Genomic DNA, 18,085 nt, shown 5'->3' on the forward strand with positions numbered 1-18,085 from the left:
CATTTGTCAATTTAAAAGATAATATTTCTGCTCTAATAAGTCGCAGTTTTTAAGTATTATCTAGCTCACTAACTCTCCTTGAGCATGACTGCAGCTGTCAATATAGCCAGACCTTTTTTCCCATCTTTTGTGTGCCGAGGTGACAGCCATGTTGGTGTTGCTAAATTATCTTTTAAACTGACAAACATTGTATATGTAGATTGTGAAAGAAGTGGCTGTAAAACGGTGGATACGTTTATTTGAGCATCACAACCCCCAAGAAATGACTAGTTTGACTATAATAATTTGAGCCATTCCGTACTGGAACTGTAGGAGAGAGTTGGCTGAGGGGTATTCAGTTGGTTGCAAACCGCAACCTCACAGAGTTTGATGTCACTAAATCCCACCTTTAAAAAGTTGCAGAGGGCAGGCAGTAATGATAAGTTATCCTGAGGGACCTCGGACCTGTTCTATAATGGATTACAGCCAGTTGTGTTTTGTATTCTTACATGTTTTTCCCTCCTTGTCTGCTGCCCCTGGTTTCCATTCAGTGACAACTATAAATGCAGACGTGAAGGTAACTGTGATGCACCAAACGTAATGAAATGAAAGGAAACTTCTGGGACAGGTTATTAAAGAAATGAAGGAAATGTTTTCAGATGAGAGGACGAGAGAGGACAAAGGAGTAAAAAGCAGAAAACCAGAGGTGAGAGTGGTTTTCTCATAGCTGTCTGGTCCACAAAGAGGATGTTGTCTGACCTTCGCTAATAGAGAAATAAAAATAGCACAATTATACAGTGGCTGTGACTCAGCATGAATAGACACTAGCTACATTAAGTTGACTCTGCACGGTATTGTGCCAATGCTGAGGGACTAGCATGCTAATGGAATATTTCTACATTTCTGCTCAACTATATAACTAGCTAGCTAGTTGGCTAAATAGCATTCAGTAAGCTAAATAACTGAGTGTATAAGTGAGTGCACAGTAGGCTACTGTTTATGCCTGTCACTTTAGTATCATCATGAATAACTTACCCACCACTGCTAGAAAGCTAGTCATTTCTCTAATGTTACTTTTTTTTCTAAAGAACTTGTTGTAGGCCTATATTTCCAGTCCATTTTTTCTATTATTTATTTATATCATTTAGTTTTCATTCATTCATTCAACCTTTATTTAAATCTCGAAAAATCATTGAAGGCAAGCCCTCATTTTCAATGATGTCGTGAGAGCAAACAAGAAACAGAATAGTTGCTAAAATGTGATAACAAACAGAAACAACAAACATAATCACAGAGCGAATAAACAGAATGGGTACATAACGTGCACTTGTCAATGAGCGTGACAAAACACAAATAAAACTGAGGTGCATAAAAGACAAATGGCAGACAACCATATATGACACACAGTTAAAAACAGTTACCGTTACAGTTTGATTTAAAGTTCTGTCAAACTCTAACCAGCACTGTTCCTGGAAATAATATTTGAATGTGATGTGACATGTGCTTTTCAGGGGAACTATCTGCTGTGATATGCCAATTCCCAAGGGAACTGCTATAATTAAAAGCAACAGTATCCTTTGCTTTGAAACGTGAGCTCCTTCCCCCTAATTAGAGCTGTTTGATGATAGATCCACCTGTTATAATTACAGTGAGAAGGAAATAAGATTGTGGTCTTTTTCCTCCACAGCTTTGCTTGTTGTTCCTTTAACAAGAGATCACTTCTAATATATATATTTTTAGCATGAAAAAAGCAGGGAACCTACAAGGGAAGAACCACCCAACACCACCCACCACAGCGACTCTCAGGGTCAGTTTCTCACACAGTTTCATTAAACTTTCCAGTCGTCAACAAAATCATGTAGGTGATGAATGGCGAAGACACACAACACAGTCGGTTGTTTAGTCCCTAGCTCAAATGTCGCCTGAGAGGCAAACTGTTGGATTACAAGCGATAAAATGAAACTTGGTCATATGAGAGCATTTGCACTTTAGCAGCCTGTATTAATAGTTTGTGGTGTTAATGGCCACCAGTCAGAGTGTTGGTCTTTGTGTCAGTGGAGGTAATGATTTAGACAAGGTTCCCAGTGATTTGAACATGATAGGTTTGTCACTTTTTAACATGAGTATGTTGTTAATTGATTAAGTCAACGGCTCTTTTTTCAACACATGCAGTTAATGCAAAGCTGTGGTTTATTCCCATATAGAATGAATTTACTGAATTTATTAAACAAGTACAGGCCCCTACTTCTGAATATAATATATGAACAGAATATAGAAAGCAATCTGTGTAGAAACATCATAAACTGGCATGGTTTGAGCATCAGTGACATCAGTGAAGTGAGATGTCTGCACAGATCCCAAAGGATACTAAAAGAAAACCAGCCCCAGTCTGTTCACCCTGCTGCCATCTGACAACAGATACAGAAGTATCTGCTGCCGTACCACCAGACTACAGAGCAGCTTCATACCTCAGACTGAGACCGTTGAAATCATCTTTAACACCCTACCATAAAAAAAAACTGTTATTTTATTGTGTAGCATGAAGACACTACAACTTCTTCAGCTGTGTTGCAGAATGACAATTAAATGAACCTTAAACCTGGAACCGTCCTGATTAGTTTGGGGACTGGCCATCACAGGAACCGTAAGTCAGCCAGTACACCACAGAACAATGTACTGTTGTATGACAAAGACAATGTTGTGTTTCATCATTGGTGGAATGAGAGAACTAAACAGGATTACACAGATCTAGCATGAGGTCTGTTTTCAATCACCTTAAATCTCTCAAAGTACCAGTGTAACTAAACTATGAAACTTTAGCTAAGCTAAGCAGGGAGGTGCGTAGATGTTTTTGGAGGCAGGGGTATAAAGGAAAAGGGAAACTCGTATTATCAAAGTATTATCATTTAAGAGTTTCCTGATCGATCAGCAACTGAAAGGACAATGGATAGTGAGAATCTAGAAGTAGATAAGGCCATATTTCAGGATAAAAGAACATATTTGATTACCCATTAGCTACTGGTAGATAACAACCAAGCGTTCAACTACTTCCAAGCTAACATTAGTGTTTGATATGAAAACATGTAAATTAACTCTTGGACACATTTATTTAAACCTGGAAGTGAAACAGGGTGTAATCAAACAGCGATGTTAGCTAGGAAGTGTTTCAGTATCATCCATCTGTATATCTTTATATGCTGATCAAAAATCTGTTGAAATGAGTTGAATTCATGTTTCTGCATATTTCAAATTCAGGTCACCATAGCCTCCATGAATAATGATGCTGAGACCATATTTTGGGTACAATATCAGTGAAATTGCAACAAACTTGTGAAAAATGTAGTTAAAAACAAAACAAAAAACCCCCCCACAGATTTATCCAGAGAATTTACAGCCATGTTTCTGCTGTATCACACAGTATTTATCAGAGCCATGGGCCTTTCTCTGCCGGAAATAAAAATATCATTCTTCAGGAGCTACTAGGAGACATGTTAGTTTCGGATGAAGATGCACAGATCAGGCAAGTGCACAAATAGACAACAAAGCACCTGTCATTTTTGCTCTCAGACTCAAAAAGTGCCCTCTTGGCTGGTGTTAATTGTATTCAGCTATTATCATTATTTTCCAGTTAAAAGGGGAAGAGACAGTACTATCAACACATTTCCAATTGCCAAAAATCAGCTGCTCTACCTCTCCTTGCAATTTTCATCTGCTATTTAAAGAACTTTGGAGCATTTCCGACGGTTGGTAATTTTGTGGTGTGACCTGAAATTGACCGCACTGAGGGATATGATTTAACTGAGTGTGTCTGCCAGGCTTTCACCACAGGCAGGTGTTAGAGAACACAAGGTCCACGTGTTAGCTTCCTGGCATTATTTGAAGGTTGTGCCCAGGCACACACCCTCTCCAAAAGCCTGTAAACACCTTCTTGAATGTTAAGCTTTCTTGTTTCAGACAGATAGTGTATTCTGTCATGTCTCTAGCTGTGCTATCTAATAAAAAAGGCACAAAAAGTCCCCCCAAAAGAAGAAAAGAAGTCAAATATTTGTTTTTTTCGGAGTCTGTACTCTACAGCTGCGTGTCACATGTAAGACAGACCTTTCTAATGATTCATTAGATACTTAAACTCAAGCATATGCCGCCAGCACCAGGCTTTTTCAGAAGTACACAGATTTTTTTGGTTTTGTACACAACAAACAGGTTGGCTATAACTTGAAGTTTATACAGAGGTGGTCTCGAAATGTTATTTTTGTGCTTTCACTGTGGAGAATACACTATCTGTCTGAAACAGGCAAGTGTAACGTTCAAAAAGCTTGTGTGATTCTGGAGAGACGTGCATGGACGCAACCGTCAAATGGCCTAATGCCAGGGCACACAGTACACATTGCTTTCACTAATATCACTTTCATACTGAATGTAAGGTTAAACAATCCAGCCCTTAACGTTGACACATGTAATAGCATCATGCCTGACAGGGAAGACACCAGGGCGTCCTTGCAGAGTTTGTTAATCTGGCATTATTTAGCCAATTTAGTTAGTCTTTTATTGAGCTTTGGGGCATCTCCCGCTGGTTTCGGATTTTTGTGGTCTAATCTGAAGTGAAGCTGAACAGTCGGCTGGGTGTGTATGTCATACAAGTGATGTTGCAACACTGATGCAGTGGAAGGTGGAAAAGTACAACAAACATATGCCATTATGACCAGCACTGGAGAAACATCGGGTAGGATTAGAGAATTTGTGGTTGGGTTGAGTGCCCCTTTTTTCCTCAGAGCTCCTGCCCCTGAAAACATCTGCCCGTCCCTGACACAATACAGTATCTTTATATCAACATCAATTCTACAAGCCAGGTATACAAGTTTCCATGTATACCTGGTGTGAATACGCATTCTCATCATCTGCCCGCATTGTGATTAGATACTAGTATGCAAATTCGTTAGGCTGGCTCGGCAGGCTTGTCAAAGAACAACAGTGGACTGGTGTCCATTTTTTGTGTGGAAAGACTAATAGTACTACTTGTAGCCTTTGCCTGACCTTTTTGAGCTAGAAGGATGAGACAGAGTAAGGTGAAATCTCAACTTGCTTGTTGGATGAACTTTTCTCTGTGCTCACCTTAAATCTGAGACGTGTACAGCGCGGACTGCAAAAAAGGTAAATTAAAACAGAATACAACCAGAGACCATCTTGTGATGGGATCACACTGGCCCCAATGCTCATCAACATTTTCAGTCTGACCAATGACTACTTAGTAGTGATTAAAACATTATTAAACCATGCCCATCTATGATGCACCTGTAAAGTTCCATGATTCTAACTTGCACAGTTGTGACGTTATCGTGTTGACAAAATCTGTCCACAGGCAGACATATAAACACCTGGCAAAGAACTCAAAACTGCTCCTGTGTAAATAGAAAGAAGATATTTGTTTCATCCACTTTCCGCTGCAGACTCAGTGGAGCGGTCGACCTCTGCCTCTTGGCTGGGTTGCCAGGTAGCACGACACATGCCACAAGAAACTGAGAAACACCAATTGAGAGATTGACGAGAGAATTACTGAAAATCTGGAGTGTTGGCACGTATAGTTAACTGTAAGAAGCTATATCCCTTTTTTTTCAATTAATAAAATGAGGGAAAGGTACACTAGTATCAACAAAAAAAGATTGACAAAATGCAGCTACACAGCCACTTCTTGCAATTTTAATATGCCAATAAATGAGTTTGGGGCATTTCCACTAGTTTGAGATTTTTGTGTTCGAACGCTGTGTGTAGTGGCTCAGCTAGAGTAGAGTTTCTGCTGTCCTGATACCAAGACTACAAACAGTTGTGATTATGTTAGAGTGCTTCTTGAAGTGTGGGAGAAGCATAAATATTTAAATATTGACTCACTTATGACTCACAAGTGTCTTTTCCATTGAATCTCATGTGGTTTGGCTCAGACCCACCTGGAGCCTTTTAATAATCCGATTCCGATCTGAAGCGTTCCTTGAAGTGCTACTTGGAATGTGTCATTTACCTGGAACGATGTAGTTTGAACAGGAAATGTTTTATAGTCGTTGCAGTGGTTTGACAGTGACAAACGGTATTTTGTTGTGTAAACTACAAGTTTTGGCAAGAGCAATGACGCAGGACACCTTCAACGGTTGACATGAAGTACATCAATTGTTAGGCAATTCAGACCTGGTAGTAAGATCTGTCCTGAGAGATCATGTCCCAAGTGAACAGCTTAAAGCTACCGGACATCACACCTTTTTAACACGTGTCCCATGTGACCACCTGTGATTGGATTTCACTTCTCTGCTCTATGTGCAAATAAACATGTACAGTCCATCAGTGGATCAATTGGACTGAATGTTTTTTTTACACAAATAAGGAAATATCTCTTTATGTATAACATCTGCTGACTTAACAAGAAGGCCAAAAGTAGTTAAGAATTGTTTTAGACAGTGTTTCACAAAGTATATAAAGTTTCTCATAACTCAACAACTCACAACACTGAGCGATTTTTTAAGGGTGCCTGGAGACTTTCTCCATACAGTATGTGTCAAAGAGGGATTGGCAACTGTTTACTGAATTTGTAAAATTTGACATGTTTGCTGTTAATCAAATAAAATCTGAAGTCTTCTTTCTTAAATGTGGTGTGAATGATGAAATCAGGTGTGACAGTGAGTTCAAACAGCTGCTAAATGTTGGGAGGTAAGACGCACTTCAGACACGGAAGCAGACAGCCCGGTATAGTGCCGTGACAAGCTGACATGTTGTGTTGTGTGAAAGATTTAGACTTGGCAGTTGCCATTTTGCTAAGTTTGTTAAGGTTTATTCCTAACGCAACAACTCTTAAAATCATAGCGTACTGTTCCCAAACAATGAATGTGTCTTGGGGGTGTTCACACCTGTACCTAGAGTTGTCCACATGTGATCACTCAGGACACCAGTTGATACCAGGTCTGAACAGCCTCTTTGGTTCCAACAGTGAGGGGGTTTGAAAGGTCACTCCTTCAACCTGGTGCACAGGCCTCCTATCTTTCCCTCTTTTCCTTGGTTGGATTTCTGTCGGGAGGACTCTGGATGGTTGGATACTGCAGAGCATGAACGAAATGTAGCAACAGACAATTTAGACTAATTTAAATGAGGTGGATACAGATAGTTGGCAGAGAGGCAGTCAGGCATACAGACAGTGTTATCACTGCAGAGCGGGGTTCTGTCCAAAGGCAACAAAATCTACCCACCAGCACTTCTAAACCTCACTAACATGTTACAACTCATTAGTTTATTCTGTAGAAACCCCACAGTGCCTGACTGTCTGTTTCTCCTTAATAGTCTTTATAGCTTAGAGAGAGCAGTTTCAATCTTCTCATGAGTATTTTCCATAAATGTCTCTCCTGTGAAGCTGAAAACCAGTACTTTAATCCTGTTCACTTTCCTTAAATTCCAACACGTTGGAGAACAGAGCTAAAACAATTAACGATTATCACTGTTCTAGTATATTTCTAGGAAACTGCAGTCTGTTCACCTTTAACTTCTGAAAGCCATAAGATCATCTTTTATTAACAACCTATAGTCCCTGTCAAATACTTTTTTTATTTCAAAGAGGCATTAAACCCAACTAGATGAACCTGAAGGAACCAGAGCAACAAAACTTGACCTAATCTCCAATCAAAGCAGCGAAAAGTGTGATGGAAATCTGAGTGATGCATACAAGTTGGGCTGGCCTACGAGGCTTCTCTGTCAGTCATGGTGTCAAATTCTATGTTAGGTAAACAGTTGTGATTGGCCTGATATGGACCAGAGGGAAATCTGTCAGAAACGAAAGAAGCTACTGAAAGTTAAGTTTTTTTCTTGCTCCAAGGCTACTAGATTTACAGTGTTACAACAGCAAGCAGGGGAGGTGCATTAGCAAAAAAGTATCAATTTTATTGTGGCTAACTGGCAGCAAATGAAACTGTTACAGACCTGACATTTGCGTGGTGCCCTGCCTTCACAGTGAAGAAATTATTGCTGGTCTCTGAAATGTTGCCCACAGACTGCTCTGGTGGACCATTTATATTTGGTCTGCTGCAACAAAATTCAATTCTTAAAATAGAATAAACTAAAACGCAGATGTCCAGGAGCTGTTATTCTCTTCCTCCCTCTCATGTGCCGTCTCTCCGTCACAACCTCAGCAGAATGACACAAAAGACGGAGGAGCTAGTCCAAGTTTGAAACTAATGTCAGGTTAAACCCATTAAAGCCATGAATGCTCATAGTATTTCACATTTTTACTGTGTAAATGTTTAAGCAAGCCTCTACAACCATGCTGCTGTAGACTCAAGGTTTTAGGTACAGCACCTCCGTCACCATGCTAATATGCTTTCAGTGACCATGCTGACGTTTAGTGGGTACAGTGTTTACCATGTTAGCATGCTAACATTGGCTAATTAGCACTATAGTTGAGGCAGAGGAGAAAGGGAATTAGTTGTGGAGGTATCTGTGATAAACCAAAGAAGAGTTGACTTGTTGATGGAGCTAGATGAAAGGTCTGTGAATAACTCAAGTCAGACTTTCCAACAGTTGTTGAGATATTTCACTCATGCAAAAAAAACCAACCCAAAAGCTTCTGACAGTGCCAAAGGGTGATTGACATAGTTATAAGGGTATACCATCTGGGAACCATGAATTTCCAAACCAAAATAGATAGATAGATATTTTTGTCTGGACCAAAGTGGTTGACAGACAGACTGACAAACATTGGCATCCATAGAAATACACCTGCAGCATGGCTAAAAAAACATCTTGGAAATCATAAAAAAAGAACAGTGATATTGACAATGATATTTAAACAGCTTTCACTATGTAAGTACAGTTTGCTCCAGAATCATTCATTTAGTCATTCTTTTTTAAAGCTAGAAATAATGTCAAAACATTTCTTAAATGTAAAACACAGATTATAGTTTTGTGTTTTTATTTAGGGAAATATCAGAAATGCTCCTTTGCTGGCCGGAGCTCGAAATTTAAGTCTCTTTAGTTTCAATTTTTATTATTATGTTGCTGCGTTCACTGTCTTGGCAGTCTTTTGTGCAACTCCACCACCTTCCCACCAAATTCTGATCCTCCTCATATGAAAGTCAGGTCAAAAGCATGTGATGTGGGCATGATAGGACAGGTATCGTACAAATATCAGTATGGCATGTATGACGCATACACATGTGAATGTTCAGTGTTTCGCAGCGATGTTAACTGTCAGCATTTTTATACAGACAAAGTAAACACACTTGCGTTGTAGCTGGGCTGTATAGCTTCATATGTTTGTGCCGAGTGGTCACGGTACAGGGGTCACGGTTTGGAGGCTGCCAAGTACTGGCAGGAAGCTGTTAGCTGCTGACCATTAACAACATGTGCGGAAGTTACCAAATTGTTTGGGAACAGTTTGGGTTCCCAGTCAGCTACAACAGCAACGAAGAGAGGGTGTACATAATATTTGGGTGACTTGAGAGTTTAAGCCAAGGTGGAACTAACTGAAAAACTCTTTTGTTAAACTATTTTTTATTACTCTATCTAATTGTATTTCAATTTCAAGGCACAAAAAATGCTTTAATTTAAGTTTCTTTTTATAGCCTATTGTGAACTTGTTGGCCTAGACCACACAGTTTTGGAAACAGTAAAACATACTGTTCTCTGTCCAGACGGGCATTGTAGCACAATTTTAGACCTCTGTACATAATGCTAACACACCTGAAAACCCGTCTCATATGACCAGTCACGTACACTGGGCAGATTGTGTTACAGAAAATAAAATACAATTTTGACTTTTACTTGCTCTTTACTTGCTTCCTTACTTTAACTTTTAGCTTCTACTACAGGTACCAGGGCTGGTACCAAGGTAACAGGTAATTCTTCCTGAAAACAAGACAATAATAATGAAGCAGTGGACCGTGACCGCTCTTCACAGAATCCGCTGGATAATGCTTCTTTTTTTATTAAAACATTGTCAGCAGTCATTTTTGTCTTTGTCAGTTGTATTTTCAATTTCCGTTTTAGTCTTTCTAAAAGTAGACAACATGACATCTATTTCGTCGATGTACAAACTCAAATACTCCAAAATGAATATGCTCTGCCTGTGATAGAATGCTGATGTCACTGCTTTATGCGAGATTTGATCTTAGAGCAGTGAGTCTGAACCTTTGTATGTTCACATTATCTATTGACCATCATGCCGATGGAAAGTCAGGTGAAGTTCCTTAGTCCACAAAACATTTCTGGAGCTTTACAGCAACACTGCACTGCAGCATCCTCCTAAACAAGTGAAGTGAATGGGGACTTGTTTTAAAATGTTAAACAACTGAAGAACAAAACATAAAACGTTCCGTGGACTGCGAAACTTCACCTGACTTTCCATCGGCACAGTGGTGAGTAGTTAATGACTGAATTTTCATTTTTGTGTGAACTTATCCTTTAAGGCATAAGAATACTGTGGAATACATCTACAGCTTTGGAAAACTTAGCAATTTCTTTCTCTCAAACACATTTCTCTGAAGGCTCTCACGTGTTTCATGACCCACTAAGGTGATTTCAACACAAAGACAATAATTTGCTTTCAACCTTTTATTCTGACAGAACATCACCCCATGGGGATTTACATTAATTGATTACAAAGTAGGGCCTTGCCAAGAGGCAAGAGAGAACAGCCTTCACAAAAGTTCAGTATACAAACAACACAGTTTCTGACAATCAACATGCATAATAGTATAAAACCAAATACATATTAGGGGAAAATATAATACAAAAAGAACTTTCCAGTACTTTCATACATCATGTTTGACTAACCCCACATGAAAAACAAAACATTTCTCCTCAGAAATGACAAAATTGCACAGATGACCGCCGGGAAGTTTTCTTCCATCAGATCATGTCTGGAGTGTTTATTCTACGTGGCTGCTGACACAAAAGAACAGATATTTAAATGTGTGAAGGTGAAATTACATTTCATGTTCTGCAAAACTGAAGGTGAATTTATTTTACTTTAAATGTTGCTAACTTGAAAATACACATTTGCATTTTTCCTCTAAAACTCACGCTTTTTGGTAAAATATAAAAAGTGTAAATATACAAATCATGATTAGGACTGTACAGTACAAGAGTATAATACAGGTAGAAATCACAATCACTATATAAAAAGATGGATGCATTGTGTTTGTTCTGTGCGACCATTCTTTGGAAAATAACATTCATACAGTATGCTTTGGATGGAAGTTAGAATTTAAGTTTTGTGTACTTAAAGGCAACGTTACCAGTTAATGAGGTATTCAAATGCTTTAGTATACACCCATTTTATGATGACCAGCAAATGACCGCTGTCAGCGGAGTGAAACCATTTTCCAGTGATATTAAAGGTAACTGTATGATAGAGGAAGGCAGGAATCTCTGTGCACAACAAACTTCTACGTAGGCTCAGTACAACAATACATACATACAAAACAAGAGGATTATTAAACTGTTTTCTAATAAAATTGTATTATTAAAGAAAGTAAATATTTGCACTGTTGTGAAACTTCAATGCAAATTCTCAGAATCAAACATTTTCACCACGGCAGACGAAAAAGTGATCCCACTGTAAACTACAGCTTTGCAGACAATATTTAACAAAAACAAAACTATACAGTAAAAAGTCACTGAAAGGCACAAATCTCACACTGACGGACAGAGAAGATGAACGAGGGATATGTCCGGCATTCTTTCTCTCCGTGCAGTTGTAGAAAACTGCTACATTCAGTTAAATGTAATGTGAGTAGATTGCAGCAGAGGGGAATGGGCTTACGTTAACTGCGGCATGCTGGGAGATTGAGAGCTGCAGTTTTGTCTCTTCCTGCTGCTGTTCACGACATAAAATAGTCATCAGGACAAAAATATCGAGTAAAATAGTGCTTGTGTCACCTCCGTCCAAGTGTTCTTGGTTGCCGTTTGTACTTTTCAATATTGCTTACACGACAAAGTCACCACTGGAAAGGAAAGTCACCCATAGCTGGGGTGTTTCAGACTTTGTCACAGTGTAGTAAAAGAAAACAGTCTTAAACTTGCCGGGCTACTGAGCAGTACACGGGGGATCTGTGAAAATGTACATCATGCAAGTATGAACCTTTACATCTTAGATATGTGGACTACTGCAGATAAGAAATGAATGATAAATGCACAGTAAAGCAGTTTGGTGATCACAAAACAGAACAGTCTGTCATTTCAAAATAAAATCGGACTGGTGTATAATCAGTGATTGCATATGGAAGGTATAACCTAGACGATAAAAATTGATTATCTAAAATCAACCCCCAAGCCAAGAGGAAACTGAATCGTCGCTGCATCACAAAGCTTGAGGCAGCAAAACGACTAGAGAAAGGAAATGATCACATCAGAGTCAAAAAACAAGTTAAACAATTAAAATGTCTTTACAAATGCGTCATGCAAGAGTGCAGAGCGTGCATTTGTTCTTTGAGAGGCATTTTCTTTGTTCTAGGTGTGAATGAGAGCCCCGTCATGCTGCACATAGCTGCTAATCATGAACAGAGGTTCACACTGAGAGAGAAGCTTGGTGCGCTTCCGGTACAGTACGGCATCGTGAGACACACCCGGGTGGAGCTGATTAACAATGATTCGGTAAAGGACAAAGCACATGGCTTGTTGCATTCCTGTTTTCTGTGAAGCTATGTGACGCAATCTGATGCACTCGCTCTTACAAAAAGCCAAATCCAATAAATAATTACAAATTGTGACTTGTAAACGTTTTGTAATTATTCTGTTGGATTGATTGTTTCTTGTGTGAGTCTTTTTGCCATAAAGTTCAATTTGTGTCTGTCAAAAAGGAATCTTAAGGCGGGATCTCAATTACTCAAAATGTCTAAAAACACAAGTCTGATCTTTGTTGAGAAGTATCGAATGAATAAGAGGTATAAGTTGTATTATTTAACACATTTAATGAATTTGAATGGCTTGACGGTCGAACTGATTTCTTTGTATGGACTGCTTCCATTTCAGTGATGTGTGACGTTATAATGCAGCTTGATCTCTGGCATTTTATCCTGGGCCTTTATGTATGTAAACATATTTAATTATATGCTATGCTGGCTAATGGCTTGTTTGCTAATGTAAACTAGCCAGGGAGCCTATTTTACAGTATTCTTTGTGGAAGACAACTGATGAAGGAGGGTGTCAGAGAGCTCAGATTGCCCTCTGCTAATGTAAATGTCATCGCCACAAATTCACTGTGATACTGAACACAATCTGTACATAATGTCCAGCCTTTGCCGTTGTTCCCCCCTTGTGAACTCCTGCTTGGCAGACGAACAAACACGTCCGACCCCAGCCTGTGCCCATCTTCTCTCTCTCCGTCTTCCCGAGCCTCTTCAGCAGCTGGTGGTGTCCAGTAGCTGTTTGGCCGCGGCGCCATCCTCGTTGTCCGGGTCTGTCCTCTTGTCACTCTCGGCTCTGGGTGTCGGTTTCTGCGTGCGCTTGATTTTGAACACATCCCACCGCTCAGACAGCAGACCCTTGTTGAAAACGATGGATGCCAGCCAGGAGAAGAGCAGAATGGATGCGAGCGAGATGAGCATGATGGCGGTGCGGAAGGGGAAGTACTGAGTGAGCTTTCCCTCCGCGTCCAGCCGGCAGCCGGGGAACTTGATGGCTGGCTGGAGGCCGATGAGCGGCTCGCCGCTCAGGACCCTCAAGATGAGCCCCATGAAGTAGCCCACGGTGGCTCCGTAGCCATTTGACACCTTGAAGAAGAGGATGCAGACCAGCTGAGGGAACATGATGGTGTAGGACATGTCCACGCCCACAAGCCAGAAGACCAGGACGCTGCTGTCCAGGAAGGTGAGGGCAGTGCCAGCCATACCCACCACCACCACTGAGATACGGATCACCCACTGCATCTCACGGTCTGACGCCTGAGGGAGTGGAGAGAATGACAACAAGAACCGCAAAGCCAGTTAATTTTACACCTACAATGTGAGAAACTAAGAACATCTGGTGCGCACACAGTACCAGCACTATACAGTGAGGAGGCTCATTATATGGAACATTCCCTTGGGGTGAAATTATGAAAAAGGTCATTGTTACAAGAGAGCATCATCATAAACAAGACTCATTCTGAGAGAGTGGGCATATTGTACAATATGTACAGTTTTGTAAAGTCAATAGCTACTCTGTTGCTGTATACTGTGAGAGTACAATAAGTGACAGAGTCTCTGAGCTGTCTGTGTCCTGCGGCTAGGGGTTTTTACGAGGATGGTCAACAGATTATTACTGTTTATTAAATGAGATTTAAGATCCTAAAAGGGAGACGATGAGATTGCATTCATTCCATCAAAGTGCTTAGGCCGCATTCAGACAGAATCAGGCGTTGCAGCAATCAGCCGCATGGTTGTGCAACAACAGAGGAGCACACGCCAGACACACCATACCCATAGGAAAACAGCTGCTTTGAATTTTTAATACTGGACTTCACTGTTTCTTCAGTTACTGCTCATAATAATTGCAATTGTCTCTGGATACACACACTATTCATGTCTTTCCTCAAAACTCTCACCTGCTTCCTGATAATGTTCTTGTAGATATTTGAGGAAAACAATGAGGCAGAGGACAGAAGAGCTGAGTCCATGGAGGACATGACAGCAGCAGCTACAGCTCCGATGCCAATGACAGAGATGTAGGTGGGTGTGAGGTACTGCAGAGCAATGGGTAGGATGGAGCCTGCCTGGTCGCGCTCATAAGGGGTGGGCAATCCATAGGTGGTTGAGTTCCAGTCTGGAAAGAACAGGTGAATATTTGGACTCAGGGAACGCTGATAAACAGAGCTTTATTCAGTGAACACTAAGCACAAGAAAGCTGACTGAAGAAATATTCAGAACTGCAAAAGAAGAGTGTGTACCTGTTGACGCAGCCACAGCCCCGATGAGCACAGAGGGGATACCCAGCACCAGGCAGAAGGCTGAAGAGGCGAAGCAGGTCACTTGAGCCTGGCTGTAAGATGAGGCTGACAGGATTCTTTGGTAGAACGCCTGGTAGGCCAAGCCACCCAGAGCCTGGAATGAACACACAGGTCAGTTCAGTCATGATGACAGGAATCAGTCAGGACAGGACGAGGAGGCGCAATCCTCTCATGACTTTGCCGTTGTTATGTGTGCCCATTAAATTCAGCTACTGCGATTGCAGAAGTCATGTCAACACTAGAGGTGCAATGATATGTTTATTTGTCCCGGGCTGTTCAGAACAGGATATTTTAGTATGCATCTTTCTCGGAAGGCTGCCTTATCCAAACAATTACAGTCAAATTAGTCTATTTATGTCCACTCCACTCGTGTGTCAAACAGAAATTTGAGAGTGTGAGTTTTACCCGTAAAGTTCTGGCAGTGCGCCAGAGCCAGCTAGCTGTAGCTAGCTCATGTGGTGTTGATGCTTCAGTGTATGGGTTCATTACGGTACCTACCGAAAATGTAATGAATGTGGCCCTAAAACTTTGTGTACTGTTACACCCTTGTAAATACTGCACAGGCTGTGTAATACACGACTTTTAGAGCTGTCTCTGTGTGCATAATGATCTCTTCCACTCCACTCACCAGCAGCATGAAGTCGTCAAACCACTTGCCGGCCTCATCAAGCTCCACCTTGCCAACCCAGGGAGCCTGGAAGGTCTCATTGTAGGCAGTTAGTGAGATGTCCAAAGAGTGAGGGTTGGTCATCATGAAGGGAACACACACCCACTGTATACACAAACACAAGAACACAGCTAATCTGATTATGGGCCCGGTGGGGGAAGTTTTCAGTCAGTCACTGCAAATTAAGCAATCTGAAACTCGAGCTGGAGTTCAAGCTCCGGTTTCTGAGTGGTATTCAGCGCTCTAATGCCACATTATGGTGATTTATCCAGAATTACCAGTATTTAGTTGACAAAATAATCTTACCACGAGGTCCATTTGGTATCATATCACATGATCTTCTTCAGCTGCTGAAGTTTAATCAGTTTTCATGCAATATCAGGGATGAGAGAAGCTAAAGCATTCCATGACAACTAGGCCAAACTGCTGCTGATGAAGATCATGTGAACTTATCAAAAGCTCTGGAGCAGCTAATAAATTAACCTTATGATGATGATTATCTTGTCAATTACATTATCTTCTAGCTACAATATGTAGTTTCAACTGACTTGAATCAGTCAATAATAAAGTAAAATCAACAACAGAATGTGAAGAAATAGCAGTTTTGACATCACGATGTCCATGTACTGTTTTGCAGAGATATCTACTGAAATTAGCATGCTAACCAGCTAGCCCCTGTGTAATCCTGTGTTAGTGATCTTAACACTTATACTCCCCTGGTCCCTGAGCTACCAGTGCAAATTGCTAGCTGCACTATTAACTGAGTTAACAAGCTAGCGGCAGCTACAGTTAGCAGCAGTTAGTGGTTATTCCGCTGACATGCTGCCCCCCATGTGTTTTGAGTTTGAATTTGACAGCTGGCCAATTCTTACATATTGCACCATTAAAAATAAACTTTTTAGCTGTCCTGTTAGCACACAAGCTAACCAGCTTTCTAGCTTTTTCTTTTTTAAATAACTTTTTACTGAATAAAATAATTCACATTCCTGAGAATGCAAAGCCAGGGTGAGTAAACAACACAGTACACGTAAAATTAAAAGAAGAGAGCTGTTGTGTATGTTCCTGGCTAGCTGCAGTGTTAGCGGTTAGCTTGTGTGTTAAAGTAGTTACAAACCAGGTCTGAAAGTTGTTACCAAGTTTCTAGAAGCACGTGTTTTGCTCAGATTTATCGGCTCACTTGGTTGGAAGCCATTGTGAGCACTGAGTGAGGGAAACTTCATACAGACTTCATGTTTGTCAAATAAGCTAATGAAATTAGGAGGCTACGTGCTTTAATTTAACAGGTAATTTAATCAGCTAGCATAGCTCGCACTTTTGCTGGACTCTATATTGAAATTTAATCCTGCTGTATACTTTCATCCACTTTTTCCTACTATGTAGTTGAGTGAGTAATCTGATAGGACTCATGAATGATGTCCATCCAGAAGAATAGAGCTGGAGCTCTAAAGTTTCCCGACCTGACTATACAAAATGGCGGCGGTGTAAACGGGTCAATAGATGTTACGCACCAGACTGATAAAGATGAGGATGAGCTGGATGACATCTGTGTAGGCCACAGAGTAGAGCCCCCCCAGCAGTGTGTAGATTATGGCCACCACTGAGGAGATGATGATGGAGTAGACGTAGGACAGGTCCAGGATCACACTCATAGTTCCACCTGGAACAAGACAGCAGAGCGATGAGCATCAGAGGACTGACAGAGAGTCTACAGCAAGTTTTCTACAGGCATCATACAAGCGTCAGTTGCTACAGGTACATGCCACTGCTTACTGTGAGACTAGTCTAGTTTCATTGTCTTATTAGCTTCTCAGTCTCTCTTTTGAATGTTTTCTTTCTCTCACACAGACACACACGTATGCATGCATCCACTCTTACTAATACTAAAGATGTACTAAGAAGCTAGGCAATGGCATCATCTTGTTATACTGTTCATACGTCTTAATGCAGTATTTAGTATAGAGTAAACAGTGTACTTGGACAAACAAAATACACAAAAAAAAGCATAACATTATAACTAATCGTCATCTAATTCCAGAATAAAGTTATCATTAAACGTGGGTGGCTTTGGTTTAAACCTTTAACAGCATCCAAGAGCTTAGATAAAGCAACAAGCCAACGTAAAAGTGATAATGATAAACTTATGACAAACTAAACGTAAAAACAGAAGCAGCCTATTGATTGTGACACCAAAATGTTCCCTTTTCACCCTCTTTGGGTAAATTATCACCCTTTTAATAAAGAAATAAATCAAGAAGAAGGTAAAGAGAAGTGTCGTCAAGTAGTGAAACAAATGTATGAAATGTGAAAAAACTATATAAGTAAATGTAAACAAGTGAATAATAAAAAAATAAATCTTGTTACTCAAACAAGGCAAGCAAAACGTCACTACCTTCACCGTCTCTTCTGCCACATTGCCAGGGTCCCCCCAGCCGCAGCCTGCAGCCACACCACAACAATGCCCTTAAACAGAGAAGTGTCAGATCGGCACC

At 40.5% G+C, this 18,085-nt stretch overlaps 1 protein-coding gene across 2 annotated transcripts in view; it reads right to left on the minus strand.

The window, feature by feature from the left end:
* Positions 1-10,539: 10,539 nt before the first annotated feature.
* The window catches only part of LOC311263852 (high affinity choline transporter 1-like), an 18,239-nt gene continuing 10,693 nt past the window's right edge, over positions 10,540-18,085 (minus strand). For both annotated transcript variants that reach the window (XM_084364189.1, XM_084364190.1), the window contains exons 5-9: positions 17,105-17,253; positions 15,558-15,701; positions 14,870-15,023; positions 14,528-14,745; positions 10,540-13,886 (exon numbers count right to left, since the gene is read on the minus strand). In XM_084364189.1, coding sequence (XP_084220315.1) covers positions 13,344-13,886; positions 14,528-14,745; positions 14,870-15,023; positions 15,558-15,701; positions 17,105-17,253 — 1,208 coding nt within the window. In that variant the 3' untranslated portion in view covers positions 10,540-13,343. The remainder of the gene's footprint in view (positions 13,887-14,527; positions 14,746-14,869; positions 15,024-15,557; positions 15,702-17,104; positions 17,254-18,085) is intronic.

Source organism: Pagrus pagrus, assembly GCF_965226575.1.
Source record: "Pagrus pagrus genome assembly, chromosome: 2".
Lineage (NCBI taxonomy): Eukaryota > Metazoa > Chordata > Actinopteri > Spariformes > Sparidae > Pagrus > Pagrus pagrus.